Source organism: Lepidochelys kempii, chromosome 8 (genome assembly GCF_965140285.1).
Source record: "Lepidochelys kempii isolate rLepKem1 chromosome 8, rLepKem1.hap1, whole genome shotgun sequence".
Taxonomy (NCBI): Eukaryota; Metazoa; Chordata; order Testudines; family Cheloniidae; genus Lepidochelys; species Lepidochelys kempii.
In genome coordinates this window covers 41,957,681-41,973,758 of record NC_136387.1, presented here as the reverse complement: position 1 = coordinate 41,973,758, position 16,078 = coordinate 41,957,681, and the positions used below count along the sequence as shown (strand labels likewise).

The following is a 16,078-nucleotide window of genomic DNA, read 5'->3' as shown; positions in this document are numbered from 1 at the left end:
TAACCCGGAACTGCGATCTTGATTTTAGTGCTACTCCATTTGCCAAGGTGGAGTACAGAAATTGGAGTAAAGAGCCCTTTAAATCAAAAAGTCTGGTTTGGTCGTGTGGACGGAATCAGTTTTATTTCGAGGTAACTCGGCTAATTCCAAAATAACCGCGTACTGTAGACCAGGCCTGAGAGACTAAAGAAGTGTAATCTAGTAGCATATCCAAGAGAAAGTGAGGCAGTGACATGACCAGTCTATAAGTACTGAGATGGGAAAGAGATTTCTGACAGCAGACAGCACTTTAATTAACATAATGAGAACCCATAGTTCAAAGCATAAGTTAGACAAATTCAAAGAAGAAATAAGACACATTGGAACAGTGAAAGGAATTAACCACTGGAACAACTTACCAAGAGTTATGGTGGATTCTCCATTGCTGCGGCCCCCTGCCCAGTGGCTGGAGTTGGGAGGTACCCCTGACCGTGGGGCTACGAGCTGGGGGAAGGGTCCCCGATGGCTTACACCGACTGGGAACTGCGGGTTCCCTCCTTTCACCGGCTGGGGCTGGGATCTCTGGGGTCCCTGCTGGAGGCGGCAACTGGGGAGCTCCGGTGATCCCCCGCTGCCTGCAGGGACTGGGGAGGTCTGGGAGCTGGGGAGGTCCAGGGGATCCTTTTCCCCCCCCCACCCCCGCTGCAGGGCGGTGAGCTGGGGTGGGTCCCCTGCTGTTCCAGCGGCTGGGCTGCTGAGGCCCCAATGTCACAGAAGTCATGGAAAGTCACAGAATCCGTGACTTCCACGACCTCCATAACATACTCCTAGCTTTAATTATAGACCATCAAATCAGGAAGAGGAAGTGGATGAGTCCTTTTACAAGCAGGTAATAAGATTAGCTAACACACATAACCTAGTATGGGGATTTTAACTTCCCTGATATCTCTTGGAAGACTATTGTAGCAAAACATAGTATGTCCTGCAAATTCTTAGTGTGTAGGCGACAGCTTTCTGAAGAAACAACTAGGGGTCATCCATTTTTTATCTGGTTTTCATGAACAGGGATGAATGAATTGCAAACGTGAAGGGGGTTGGGAAGTTGGGAGGAAGTGATCATGATCTGATAGAATTCAAGATCCTATGGAAAGGAGGACATGAGAACATCAAAACAGGGACACCGGACTTCAAAAAAGTGGATTTCATCTGACTCAGAGAAATAGTCAGCAAGGTCCCATGGAAAGACCAATTAGGAAGAAAAGGAGTTGAAGGGGGTTGGCAGTTCTTAAAAGATGTAATACTAGTGGCTCAACATCGAACTATTCGGTCAGAGGAAAGATAAGAGCCACAGGAAGCCAATGTGGCTGCACAAGAAGTTTTTCAGCTGTCTAAAAACCAAAAGGGATACATACAGGATATGGCAGGAGGGGCACATCACCAAGGAAGTATACATGCGAATAGCACGAGCATGTAGGAGCAAAATCAGGAAAGCCAAGGCAAAGAATGAGTTACAGCTGGCAAAAAATGTTAGAGACAACAGAAAGAGGTTCTTCAAATATGTCAGACAAAAAAGAAAGATCAGGGATGGTGTTGGTCTGCTGCTCAATGGAGAACTTGAGCTGGTAACAGAAGATGATAGGAAGGCAGAGCTTCAACGCCTTCAGTTGTTTCTCAGAAAATAACATGTGACTGGATGACTAGCCAAGTTACCATAGACAATAAAGGGAAAGGGATGCAGATCAAGATAAGTAAAGAACACATCAGAGATCTTCTTGCCAATTTGAATGAATTCAAATGAGCAGGGCCAGAGGGTACTGAAGGAATTAGTTGAAGAAGTCTCTGAGCCACTGGCAATAATATTTACAAACTCTTGGATGACAAGAGATGTTCTGGAAGTCTGGAGAAGAACTAACGTAGTGCCCATCTTTAAAAAGGGGGAAAAGACGTGCCGAGGAACTAGAGACCAGTCAGCCTGACCTTGATCCCTGCGAAACTACTAGAGCAATGTGTGAAACATTCAATTTGCAAATACCTGGGGGATGAAGGGTGATCGCTAGCAGCCAGCAGGATTTACCAAAAACAAATCATGCCAAACCAGCTTGATGTCCTTCTTTGACAGGGTAACTGATTTAGTGGATAGGGGGAATGCGGTGGACATCATATACCTGGGCTTTAGCAAGGCTTTTGACACGGTCCCATGTCACATCCTGATAGCTAAGCTGGAGAAATGCAGGTTCGACAGAACTACCATTAAGTGGATACATAGTTGGTTAAACAACCGCAAACAAAGAGTAACTATCAATGGAATGATGGGGGAGGTCTCAAGTGGGGTTCCCCAGGGATCTGTTCTGGGCCCAGTGTAGTTTAACATCTTTATTAATGACCTGGATATAGGAATAGAAAGCATCCTGATCAAATTTGCAGATGACACAAAGCTGGGCAGGAGGGGAGGGTTGCCAATACTTTGGAGAATAGAGCTAAAATTCAGAGGGATCTTGGTAAATTGGAGAACTGGGCAGTTGACAACAAAATGAAATTCAACAAAGACCAATGTAAGGTGATACACTTAAGGGAAAAATATCAAATGCACAAATACAGAATGGGGGAAAACTGGCTTGGCAGCAGCACTGCTGAGAAGGATCTGGGAGTAGTGGTGGATCAAAACCTCAACACGAGTCAGCAATGTGAAGCTGTTGCAAAAAAAGCAAATGCAATTTTAGGGTGTATTAATAGAGACATAGCATACAAATCACGGGAGGTGATAGTACCGCTCTACTCGATGCTGTTAGGCCTCAGCTGGAGTATGGTGTCCAATTTTGGTCACCAATGTATAGAAAAGATGTAGAAACTGGAAAGGATCCAGAGGCAAGCAACAAAGATGATCAAAGGGATGGAATGCAAGTCATATGAGCAAAGGCTGAAGGAACTGGCTATGTTTAGTTTGGAAAAGAGGAGATTAAGGGGGGACATGACTAGTTTTCAGATACTTGAAAGGTTATCATAAAGATGGAGAAAAGTTTTTCTCTTGCTAACAAGGGCAGGACAAGAGGCAATGGGTTCAAATTACAGCACAGCAGATTTAGATTAAATCTCAGGAAAAAATTTCTATCTGTAAGAGCAGCAGGACAATGGAACAGACTGCCTAGGGAGATTGTGGAAGCTCCTTCACTGGAAGTTTTCAAAAGGAGGCCAAATAGCTATCTGTCTTGGATGGTTTAGACACAACAAATTCTGCATCATGGCAGGGAGTTAAGAGATGACCCTTTCCGTCCCTTCTAACCCTATGATTCTAAGATCTATGAATCTGTTACATTTTTTACTCATATAAAATGTTGCATTTAATTCCACATTTTTTGTGAAATTATCTAATTATACTCAGTAGCAATACCATGAATATTCAATTTCAAATATAAAAATGAGAATAGTGCTAAAGTTTCTTTAGGATTTCACTTCATCATTTTGTTTTTTTCTCCCAAATAGCTTCCTTTTCTATCAAAGCACTATTTTCCAGCGCATTTGCCAAAAATTATTTTCTCCACGGCTTCTGCCAAAGCAAGATTTCCAGAGCAGATCAGAAAAGTTTTGCTGGAACAGATTTCTGTTGGAAAATGCACTTTTGTCAAAATCAAAACGTTTTGAGGGAATGTGTCAATTCTGATGAGATTTTTCAATCAGAAATTTTCAAAATGATTCAAACTCAAAAGGAGGCATTTTGTTCAACTTCCTCGTTTCATTTCATTCCAACTTCCTTGTTCTGTTTCATTTTTTATATGATCACAATGAAATGTTTTGATAAGGTTCTTTTGATGTTTTAGAATATGTCAAAATTTTGACTATTTGTCCTGATTCAGGATCAAAACACATTTTGGAATTTCCCTAGGGACAGAAATTCCATTTTCCAATGAGCTCTCAAGATTTGACTGTGCTTCTGTCAACACTGGTAGCAGGGGCCTTGGGTGGGGCTTGTCCTGATCTGACACAGATTGCTGTGATTGCTGGAAATTAGAAAACGTCCCTTCAGACTCAGCCTGAGGTAGAGCAATTCCAGTGATCTCACTTGGAAGGCAGGCTCGCGTTCCTTTCACTTTATGCCTAGAGTAGCGATTCTAACAGTTATGACCATGTCTAATGCTGATGTTGCTCCAAAGTGTGTGTGGGACACATTTAAGATAGGAATGAATCCCTCTTTGTATTTCTTGGGAACTGTGTGCTGCTTACATGTCCTGCAATGGGATTTGAGCCTGATGACTCCACATACATCATCCCCTGTGCACCACCGGGCCTGAAGCCCCTCTCTGCATGGCCTCCCTTTGTAGTCTCTCTGCATTGCACAGCCCTAGCACAGGACATCTGTGCCAATGACAGAACAGAGCCCAGAAGATGGATGTTATTTCAAACGTGTTTAATTCATGTTGTGAAAGCTGAGACGAACGTACTAGGCACATGGTTCCACAGACACCATTTTGCTTCAGCAGAACAAAGCTATGTAGCAGTGCAATAGAGTTACCGACAGTCGATGCTATCTGAAAGTGTATAGCTCCCACAAGGCCTTGTCAAAACTAGCAAAAGAGTTCTTTTTGTGATCGGGAAGCACAGAGATCATACACCTCATGCAAACTCAGCCTGGGCCCTTCCAGTCAAGCTGGGTTCTTTCCATTTCCAAATTATCACTAGTTCTTCAGACTAAATTATGCCCATGGGGACAGCTATGGAATCCCATTGTTTTCAGGGAGGGTGATGCAGTTGTCACTGATTGGATCTGAGTAAACAGTTCTGTTGCTGGTTCTGGCTCACTCAGCCTTGATTGTGTTGGCACAGACAGGAGTGACAGGCAGTAAAGATTTATTTTGGACATCAGTCGGCATGTAACACTTTTGGGGAGCAGATCTGCAGAGTGAGGTGGCCCCATTGTGTCAGATCCAGTTTCCAGAAGAGGACTATGCTGCTGCTGCCATATGTGGTGGTGCCTTGGCTCGGGTCTGCTCCCACCATTTCTTATTCCACCTTACAACTTATGGGTCATATTAGCTCCATGGTTGCATTCTCAGGATCAGGTAGCAGCAGAGGTCAACTTTTGAGACGGTTGTATCGCCTTTTCTTGCAGATGCAGCTACTGTCATCCATGCTTTTGCTTAGAGCACTGTACAAGATCCTTGTTTTTCTGGGCATAGGGAGTGCCCAGGGTGAGTGCATAGGGGCTTGTAGTGTAATAAAACAAAATCAATCAGTAACTCTTTGACAGGTGTTATTATTGTTCGGACCTAGAGCTGGCAAAGCAGCCATGGGAATTATTAGAACTGAAAATAATTGCACTAACAGAATTTTCAAAGGGTCTGATTTAGTTCAGGTTTGAGGGTAAGAATGAGTTGCTCTGATTTGACCCCCGAGGAAGTCCCAGGTTCTGGAAATAGAGAACCAGATGGCAAAGGTAAACCCTACCCATTACCCCCCTCTAGGTTCATCTCTGCGAAGTGGAGGGGATGGAAAAGTTCATGGACAAAGATTTTGCTTTGGATGTCAGCTCCAACCAACCTGTCCTGGTGGCTGTGAAAATGCTGCGAGCAGATGCCAACAAGAATGCCAGGTATTGGGGTCATGTGGAGTTTGACAACTCAGTATGTACTGGAAGCTTGAGCCTCACTCAAAAAAATTCATACAAGCCCTGGGTAACAGGAGACTAAGTCCCATTTTCAAAAGCAACTCAAGTCTCCTGTGTTCCCTAGACCCTTTTGAAATGTGATCCATACATAGTTTATCAAGGGACACAATGGAGGCAGCAAAGGCTTTGCTCTGAGCATTCCCCTTGCATGGCACAGGGCATTCTGGTGACACCAAAGACTTACGGCATATGGAACAATATTTCTTTTTTAAAACTCTAGGGAATTCCATTCAAAAGCAGCATTAGGAGAATGCACTGAGGAGTCAGGAGATGGGATTGCATGTGGCCCCCTTGTGGGTGGGTGTAACTGTGCAGCCTTTCATTACATAGTTATGAGGAGTCCGGTGGCACCTTAAAGACTAACAGATTTATTTGGGCATAAGCTTTCGTGGGTATGTGACGAAGCAGGGAGTGGGGCGGACTGACCTGGGAATGTTGCAGGGGAATTTTACTGGGACTGTCTGCACGGGGGATGGAATAGCAGGGGCTGACTTGACTTGAGGGACGATACCTGAGCCTGTAACCTGAGCCAGGAGGGGGATGGGACCAGGTGACACCTTTGCCCGAGAAACTGGGCAAAGGCTGGAGGAGGAGCGAGACTGCGGGAGTGGAGTTTCAGTTTTGGGCTGGCTGCGAAACGCAGGGAACCCCAAGTCTGGGGTCTAAGCTCCTTGCCCCCCAGAGAGACCTGGCTGAAGGGTCCTGGTTGTATTTACAAGCCCTGCTTAGAATTGTGTTCCTGTCATCTCATCATAGAAGGCAATCAGGTTGGTCAGGCATGACTTGCATTTGGTGAATCCATGTTGACTGTTCCTGATCACCTTCCTCTCCTCCAAGTGCTTCAAAATGGATTAATAGAAAATCATAGAATATCAGGGTTGGAAGGGACCTCAGGAGGTCATCTAGTCCAACCCCCTGCTCAAAGCAGGACCAATCCCCAATTAAATCATCAAGCCTGACCTTAAAAACATCTAAGGAAGGAGATTCTACCACCTCCCTAGGTAACGCATTCCAGTGTTTCACCACCCTCCTAGTGAAAAAGTTTTTCCTAATATCCAACCTAAACCTCCCCCACTGCAACTTGAGACCTTTACTCCTTGTCCTGTCCTCTTCTACCACTGAGAATAGTCTAGAACCATCCTCTTTGGAACCACCTCTCAGGTAGTTGAAAGCAGCTATCAAATCCCCCCTAATTCTTCTCTTCTGCAGACTAAACAATCCAGTTCCCTCAGCCTCTCCTCATAAGTCATGTGTTCCAGACCCCTAATCATTTTTGTTGCCCTCCGGTGGAATCTTTCCAATTTTTCCACATCCTTCTTGTAGTGCGGGGCCCAAAACTGGACACAGTACTCCAGATGAGGCCTCACCAATGTCGAATAGAGGGGAACGATCACGTCCCTCCATCTGCTCGCTATGCCCCTACTTATACATCCCAAAATGCCATTGGCCTTCTTGGCAACAAAGGCACACTGTTGACTCATATCCAGCTTCTTGTCCACTGTCACCCCTAGGTCCTTTTCTGCAGAACAGCTGCCGAGCCATTCGGTCCCTAGTCTGTAGCGGAGCATGGGATTCTTCCGTCCTAAGTGCAGGACTCTGCACTTGTCCTTGTTGAACCTCATCAGATTTCTTTTGGCCCAATCCTCCAATTTGTCTAGGACCCTCTGTATCCTATCCCTGCCCTCCAGCATATCTACCACTCCTCCTAGTTTAGTATCATCCGCAAATTTGCTGAGAGTGCAATCCACACCATCCTCCAGATCATTTATGAAGATATTGAAAAAAAAAACGGCCCCAGGACCAACCCTTGGGGCACTCCACTTGATACCGGCTGCCAACTAGACATGGAGCCATTGATCACTACCCGTTGAGCCCGACAATCTAGCCAGCTTTCTACCCACCTTATAGTGCATTCATCCAGCCCATACTTCTTTAACTTGCTGACAAGAATACTGTGGGAGACCGTGTCAAAAGGAAAGGAGTACTTGTGGCACCTTAGAGACTAACCAATTTATTTGAGCATGAGCTTTCGTGAGCTACAGCTCACTTCGTGTCAAAAGCTTTGCTAAAGTCAAGAAACAATACATCCACTGCTTTCCCTTCATCCACAGAACCAGTAATCTCATCATAAAAGGCGATTAGATTAGTCAGGCATGACCTTCCCTTGGTGAATCCATGCTGACTGTTCCTGATCACTTTCCTCTCGTGTAAGTGCTTCAGGATTGATTCCTTGAGGACCTGCTCCATGATTTTTCCAGGGACTGAGGTGAGGCTGACTGGCCTGTAGCTCCCAGGATCCTCCTTCTTCCCTTTTTTAAAGATTGGCACTACATTAGCCTTTTTCCAGTCATCCGGGACTTCCCCCGTTCGCCACGAGTTTTCAAAGATAATGGCCAATGGCTCTGCAATCACAGCCGCCAACTCCTTTAGCACTCTCGGATGCAATGCGTCCGGCCCCATGGACTTGTGCACGTCCAGCTTTTCTAAATAGTCCCTAACCACCTCTATCTCCACAGAGGGCTGGCCACCTACTCCCTATGCTGTGATGCCCAGCGCAGCAGTCTGGGAGCTGACCTTGTTCGTGAAAACGGAGGCAAAAAAAGCATTGAGTACATTAGTTTTTTCCACATCGTCTGTCACTAGGTTGCCTCCCTCATTCGGTAAGGGGCCCACACTTTCCTTGACTTTCTTCTTGTTGCCAACATACCTGAAGAAACCCTTCTTGTTACTCATAACATCTCTTGCTAGCTGCAGCTCCAGGTGTGATTTGGCTCTCCTGATTTCGTTCCTACATGCCCGAGCAATATTTTTATACTCTTCCCTGGTCATTTGTCCAATCTTCCACTTCTTGTAAGCTTCTTTTTTATGTTTAAGATCCGCAAGGATTTCACCGTTAAGCCAAGCTGGTCGCCTGCCATATTTACTATTCTTTCGACACATCGGGATGGTTTGTCCCTGTAACCTCAATAGGGATTCCTTGAAATACAGCCAGCTCTCCTGGACTCCTTTCCCCTTCATGTTATTCCCCCAGGGGATCCTACCCATCAGTTCCCTGAGGGAGTCGAATTCTGCTTTCCTGAAGTCCGGGGTCCATATTCTGCTGCTTACCTTTCTTCCCTGTGTCAGGATCCTGAACTCAACCAACTCATGGTCACTGCCTCCGAGAGTCCCATCCACTTTTGCTTCCCCCACTAATTCTTCCCGGTTTGTGAGCAGCAGGTCAAGAAAAGCTCCCCCCCAGTTGGCTTCTCTAGCACTTGCACCAGGAAATTGTCCCCTACATTTTCCAAAAACTTCCTGAGGACCTTGAGGACCTGCTCCATGATTTTGCCAGGGACGAAAGTAAGGCTGACTGGTCTGTAGTTCCCCAGGTTCCTTCTTACTTTTTAAAATATGGGCACTATATTTGCCTTTTTCCGATCGTCGGATACCTCCCCCGATTGCCACAAATTTTCAAAGATAATGGCCAATGACTCTACAATCAGATCAGCCAACTCCCTCAGCACCCTTGGATGCAGTGCATCTGGTCCCATGGACTTGTGCATGTCCAGCTTTTCTAAATAGTCCTTAACCTGTTCTTTCACCACTAAGGGCTGCTTACCTTCTCCCCATGCTGTGTTGCCCAGTGCAGCAGTCTGGGAGCTGACCTTGTCTGTGAAGACCGAGGCAAAAAAAGCATCGAGTACTTCAGCTTTCTCCACATCATCTGTCACTATGTTGCCTCCCCCATTCAGTAAGGGTCCCACACTTTCCCTGCATACCTGTAGAAACCCTTCTTGTTACCCTTCACATCCCTTGCTAGCTGCAACTCCAATCGTGCCTTGGCCTTCCTGATTACACCCCTGCATGCTCTTGCAATATTTTTATACTCCTCCCTAGTCATCTGTCCAAATTTCCACTTCTTGTAAGCTTCCTTTTTGAGTTTAAGCTACCCAAAGATTTCCCTGCTAAGCCAAGCTGGTTGCCTGCCATATTTGCTATTCTTTCTGCACTTCGGGATGGCTTTTTCCTGCGCCCTCAATAAGGCTTCTTTAAAATACAGCCAGCTCTCCTGGACTCCTTTCCCCCTCATATTAGCATCCCAGGGGATCCTGCCCATCAGTTCCCTAAGGGAGTCTGCTTTTCTGAAGTCCAGGGTCCATATTTTGCTACTCTCCTTTCTTCCTTTTGTCAGGATCCTGACCTCAACCATCTCATGGTCACTGCTGCCTAGGTTGCCACCCACTTCTATTTCCCCTACTAATTCTTCCCTGTTTGTGAGCAACAGGTCATGAGGAGCACAGCCCCTAGTTGGTTCTTCCAGCTCTTGTACCAGGAAGTTGTCCCCAGCACTCTCCAAAAACTTCCTGGATTGTCTGTGCATTGCTGTATTGCTCTCCCAGCAGTTGTCAGGGTGATTGAAGTCCCTCATTAGAACCAGGTCCTGTGATCTGGAGACTTCAATTAGTTGTCCAAAGAAAGCCTCGTCTACCTCATCCTTCTGATCTGGTGGTCTACAGCACACGCCCACCACGACATCACCCTTGTTGCTCTTGCCTCTAAACTTAACCCAAAGACTCTCAACAGGCTTTTCTCCAGTTTCAAACTGGAGCTCTGAGCAATCATACAGCTCTTTTACATACAATGCAACGGCTCCACCTTTCCGCCCATGCCTGTCCTTCCTGAACAGTTTATACCCATCCATGACAGAGCTCCAGTCATGTGAACTGCCCCACCCAAGTTTCTGTTATTCCAATCACATCATAGTTCCTTGATTGTGCCAGGACTTCCAATTCTTCCTGCTTGTTTCCCAGGCTTCTTGCATTCATGTACATGCACCTAAGAAAACTAGCCGATTGCCCTACTTTCTCAATATGAATCAGGAGGCTTTCTGTCTTGTACCCTCCTCCTTGCATTTCCTCCTGGTATCCCACTCCCCCACTTACCTCTGGGCTTAGGTCACTATCCCCCAGCTAACCTAGTTTAAAGCCCTCCTCACTAGCTTAGAACTTCTCCTCATGTTTCAGTATATTTATACCTGCATCTGTAATTTTCACTCCAAGCATCTGAAGAAGTGGCATTTTTTACCCACTTATGCCCAAATAAATCTGTTAGTCTTTAGGTGCCACCGGACTCCTTGTTGTTTTTGTGGATACAGACTAACATGGCTACCCCTCTGATACTTGATTACATGGTTATGAGAATCAATCATTCCTGTTACACCCACTCCTGGGTCAGTGCCCCACCTGCCTCTCTGCACCCAGCTCCTGACTCTGGTCCCCCATCTCTGCTGTTCCCTAGCTGTCCATGGTTCGACATTTGCAGGTTTGATTAAAACACTACACATGTCCACCCCATTGGGCTTCTGCCAAGAGCCCTGCCACCCTCAGCAATAGGATCTGCTCTCAGTGCCAAAAAGCACAGTCTGGTCATAGAATCATAGAATATCAGGGTTGGAAGGGACCCCAGAAGGTCATCTAGTCCAACCCCCTGCTCAAAGCAGGACCAATTCCCAGTTAAATCAGGTAAGGTCAGGTAAGGCCAAGCTCTAAGCAGTTCACAGGCCCCACCCTCAGTCATGGGGGAGGGGGGCTGAGTGGCTCATGGCATCCTTGGCCATGTGTCTGGGATGGGGGCACCTCTGAGTGGCTTGAAATGCCCCCTGCCACCTGACGGAGGTCTAATCTAGTTGGGCCAGTGACCTTATTCACTACAGCAAGTCCTGTATGGTATTGGGTTGAAAGCATTCACCAAAGAAGGACTATTCAACCGCATGGGAATTAGAGGAACTTTTCAAATACTAACTTTTATTACTATTATTTATTATGTATCTGACTAGTGTGCGGTTGTCACCATTGTCTTCTACTTTAGAATCAGGACCGCTCAGTTTGCAGTCAGACCTGTCAAAGGCCTTATACAGCAACTGGAGAGTCTCCTTTAGCTCAAGTGGTAGGGGGCTATGCATTTAGAGCAGGTGAACCTGAGTGCTGTCCCCGTTGTTGCCATGAAATCCCAAGTAGTCATGGGCTTCAACACAGGGAAAGCCAGGTAGTTCTAGGCAGCCACAAATGTGTGTTACAAATAACAGACAAAAATCTGAGGTCATGCAATGTGAGGTCCTTGCTGCATGCATATGTATCTTACCTAGACCAAAACGCTGTGAAGCTGAACTTAGGGTTGAGAACATGGATCAGCAAGTAAGGGGAAAACACAAGAATGTTGTAGTTAATAAAATCAAAAGACTTTTTAAAATAGAAATCCAGGAAATTTGTAGTTAAGGTGAAACTTCTAAAGCTCCCAAACACTTGGAAGTCTCGAAATGCCCAGTTAAGACACCCACATAACCTTAACTCTGCCTCCTTAGTGAGGCTAGCCTCTCTTCTTCCCATCTTTGTTCCTTTTGTTCCTAGGGCCCAGACAGGTTTGCTGGCCCAGGCACTTCTGTTGTGCAATGAGTTATTTTGGATCACGAGGGCTCTCAGGGCACATATACACAGCAGCTGGAGGTGAAATTCCTAGCTCAGATAGACAGCTACATGCTAGCGTGTTAGTAGCAATGTTGCCATGGCAGCATGGATGGTAGCTCAAGCTAGCTTCCTGAGTACATGGCTAGGATTGAGGACGGGATCACACTTGAGGGGCTATCTCAAGCACTGCCTGTACTGCTATGACCATATAGCTATCTCTTAGTGAGTGAGCTTGAGCAGAGCTAGCATGTATACACCTACCCAAGCTGGGGATTACACCTCTCAACGTAGCTGTACCCAAATGCTCTGCAGCAGACCTCCCAGCAGTCCTGGGTTTCACAGGACTGTCCTACTGTGACCCTCCAGCCCCAGGTGAAGCAGCTCCTGTCTCACAGGTCTAGCTGGGCTTGGCTCCCCGCCTCATCGAGGGGCCAGGCCACATACGAGCGAGTGGCATGGTGACCCTGTGTGCCAGGAACCAGCTCACAATGTCCTTCATAGGGAGCTGAACCCAACAAGCCCTGCAGGAGAGGAGCCACCATTGTGTGGGATAAGTAGGAGGCAGGCTTGCTCTCAACCCCCAGGGGGCAGCACCTGTCCCACTTCAGCCCGTGCAAATGTTGGGAGATATGCCGGAGATCAGGCTGGCTTCTTAGTGCTTGGCTCATGGGACTGATGAGTTCGGCTGCGATTCTTTCATGGAGGTCCAAGAAGTCACAGATTCTGTGACTTTTGGGGACCTCCGTGACTTCCACAGTGGTTGGTGTGGCTGATTTCAGGGCAGCCTGGGCAGCTGGCTCCAGGGACTGCTGGAACAGTGACCTATGTGGCTGGCTCTGGGAAGCTCCCGAGCAGCGGTCCTGGGGGTGCCCTGGGGATTGCCCAAGCAGCAGTGGTCCCGGGGCGGCTGGAGCAGTGGCCCCAGGGGCGCCCAGAGGCCATCCAGAGAGCAGTCCCTGGGAGCAGCTGCTGGGGGGCTGCCAACCCCCAGCACTGGAGCAGGCCACTCCCCCCGCCCCCATCAGGGGCCCCCTGGAGCAGCAGGGCCCCAGAAGTAGAGATTTAGACATGGGTATTTTGGGTAAAAGTCATGGACAGATCACGGGCCATGAATTTTTATTTATTGCCCGTGACCTGTCCATGACTTTTACCAAAAATACTCATGACTCAGTCTTAGCCTTACTGATGGGACCCATGCAGAACCTGTCCAGTGGCAGCCATGGAGGGGCTGTGGAGGTCAGAGCACTCTTCTTTGTCCAATGGGCAGCCAAACTGTATAGAGCTTCCTTTGTGTTCCAGAGCAGCTGCCTGAAGGGGTGGGGTTGGGTTTGGGGAGTAATGGCCAGGTCATCTTCCAAACCCATGTGATCCTAGGGGAGCAGCCAGGCCTAAGTGATTTCCCAGGTGTAAACCCCAGGGACTGAGGCAGGAACAGGGAACAGAGTGCTAGTTAGTGAGACTCCAGGATAGTCCACAAGAGACGCCAGCCTGAGAGAGCTGCCTTTTGGTGTCAGAACCATGATGCTTTAGCTGAGGTTTCTGGGAAGAGCAAATTGCCTGTGTGCCATTTGTTACCACCTCTGACCTGAGCCATTCTGTGAATAACCAACTTGCATGGGAAGATCCCTAAGTATGCACCACCGATTGCTGCTCCAGATGGACCTGCCAGGCCCTGAAGGGAGAGATAGCTCAGTGGTTTGCGCATTGGCCTCCTAAACCCAAGGTTGTGAGTTCAATCCTTGAGGGGGCCATTTAGGGATCTGGGGCAAAAATTGGGGATTGGTCCTGCTTTGAGCAGGGAGACTAGAAGATCTCATGAGGTCCCTTCTGTTAGGATATAAATATTCAGGCCTGTACTCTAAGAATTTAGGTGTATTCTTATCACTTGGCTAGTTATAGAGGTATAAAAGAAAGAATCAAAATCACTGTCTGCTGGTGTAAGGTCCTTCTCTTACTGTGACAGTTTGAGGCCCTGTTCTTAGGCTAAGATCTTTGGCTAAGCAGCAGAGGCAGCCATAAGCTTGGAAGCGACCGGTCACATCCTCACATACCAAACTAGTCATATTGAAATAAGGTGCTATTGGGCTGTTAGGAATACAATCCTGTCCTGATAGTGCCTAGAAAATGTAAAAGGAAACTTAGTTTGATAGCATCCTGTCTGGCAAGAACTCACTTATCAATAGCTGAGATGTGAAATCCTCACTTCTGTATTGTTTTGTCATTACAGTTCCCACTTTGCTATTGTTTGTCTGTATAATCTCTGTCTGGTTCTGTGATTGTTCCTGTCTGCTGTATAATTAATTTTGCTGGGTGTAAACTAATTAAGGTGGTGGGATATAATTGGTTACATAATCATAGAATCATAGAATATCAGGGTTGGAAGGGACCTCAGGAGGTCATCTAGTCCAACCCCCTGCTCAAAGCAGGACCAATCCCCAATTAAATCAAATTGGGGATCATGTTACAATATGTTAGGATTGGTTAGTTAAATTTCAGGAAAATGATTGGTTAAGGTATAGTAAGCAGAACTCAAGTTTTACTATATGGTCTGCAGTCAATCAGAAACTGAGTGGGTGGTGTGGGGAGGGGAAATGGGAACAGGGAATGGGGAAATTGGAATCATGTTCTGCTAAAGGGGGAAATGGGAACAGAGAATGGGGGTGGGGAAATTGGAATCATGTTTGGCTAAGGGCAGGAATGGGAACAGGGACACAGGTGTAAGGCTCTGTGGTGTCAGAGCTGGGAAGGGGTACACTAAGGAAGGAAACTAGAATCATGCTTGCTGGAAGTTCACCCCAATAAACATCGAATTTATTAAACACCTTTATTTATTAAAAAGAAAAGGAGTACTTGTGGCACCTTAGAGACTAACCAATTTATTTGAGCATGAGCTTTCGTGAGCTACAGCTCACTTCATCGGATGCATGCCGTGGAAACTGTAGCAGACTTTATATATACACAGAGAATATGTATGTAAAAATACCTCCTCCCAGCTATTACCAGCTGGACAGTGGGGTGGGAGGAGGTATTTTTATCATATTCTCTGTGTATATATAAAGTCTGCTACAGTTTCCACGGCATGCATCCGATGAAGTGAGCTGTAGCTCACGAAAGCTCATGCTCAAATAAATTGGTTAGTCTCTAAGGTGCCACAAGTACTCCTTTTCTTTTTGCAAATACAGACTAACACGGCTGTTACTCTGAAACCTTTATTTATTAAACACCTTTGGACTTCGGGGATTGTTGCTCTCCGTTCATGCGAGAAGGACCAGGGAAATAAGTGGGTGAAGGAATAAGCCCCCTAACACCTTCCAACCCTGATATTCTATGATTCTATGTGGCAAAGGCTCAGCAAAATCTTCCCATTAACGTCTGTCACTAGTATTAGTGTACTTTGCTGTGCAAATTGCTCTCTGTGGTACTTTCCCCTGTTGTACATTGTATCATTAACTCCAGTGCCCTGCATGTTTTGGCTCTGTCCATCTATCCCTGTGGGTCTGTGTCTCTGGGGTTGTCCATGTATGCCCACATGTGTCATATACCTGTCCCTGTGGGCCAACGTGTGTCTGTGTGGTTTTGTTTCTGAAAGGAATGACTTTCTGAAGGAGATTAAGATCATGTCACGGCTCAAGGACCCTAATATCATCCGGCTGCTGGCAGTGTGCATCACTGACGACCCTCTCTGTATGATTACCGAGTACATGGAGAACGGAGACCTCAACCAGTTCCTATCCCGCCACGAGCCCCAGCTCCCCCCTGCCAGCAATGGACCCATTGTCAGGTAGCCCTTCCACTCCTGCATGGGACTCCTCAGCTACACAGGACTCTACCACTCTCAGAGCATGGTGGGGCAGAAGGCCAAGAGCATATGGGACTTCATGGAGGATGCAGAAAGGGGAGGATATGACTGGGTAGGGGCAGGGAGAGCAGGTGTGATGGGTGGGGGAGGGGACACGAGAGCAGATGTGGCTGGGTGGGAGTGGGGTTGTGAGAA

General features: G+C 46.8%; 1 protein-coding gene across 1 annotated transcript in view; it reads left to right on the top strand.

Moving 5' to 3' along the window:
- The window catches only part of DDR2 (discoidin domain receptor tyrosine kinase 2), a 144,036-nt gene that overhangs the window by 103,734 nt on the left and 24,224 nt on the right, over window positions 1-16,078 (top strand). The window contains exons 13-14 of the mRNA XM_073356221.2: window positions 5,436-5,563; window positions 15,674-15,865. Coding sequence (XP_073212322.1) covers window positions 5,436-5,563; window positions 15,674-15,865 — 320 coding nt within the window. The remainder of the gene's footprint in view (window positions 1-5,435; window positions 5,564-15,673; window positions 15,866-16,078) is intronic.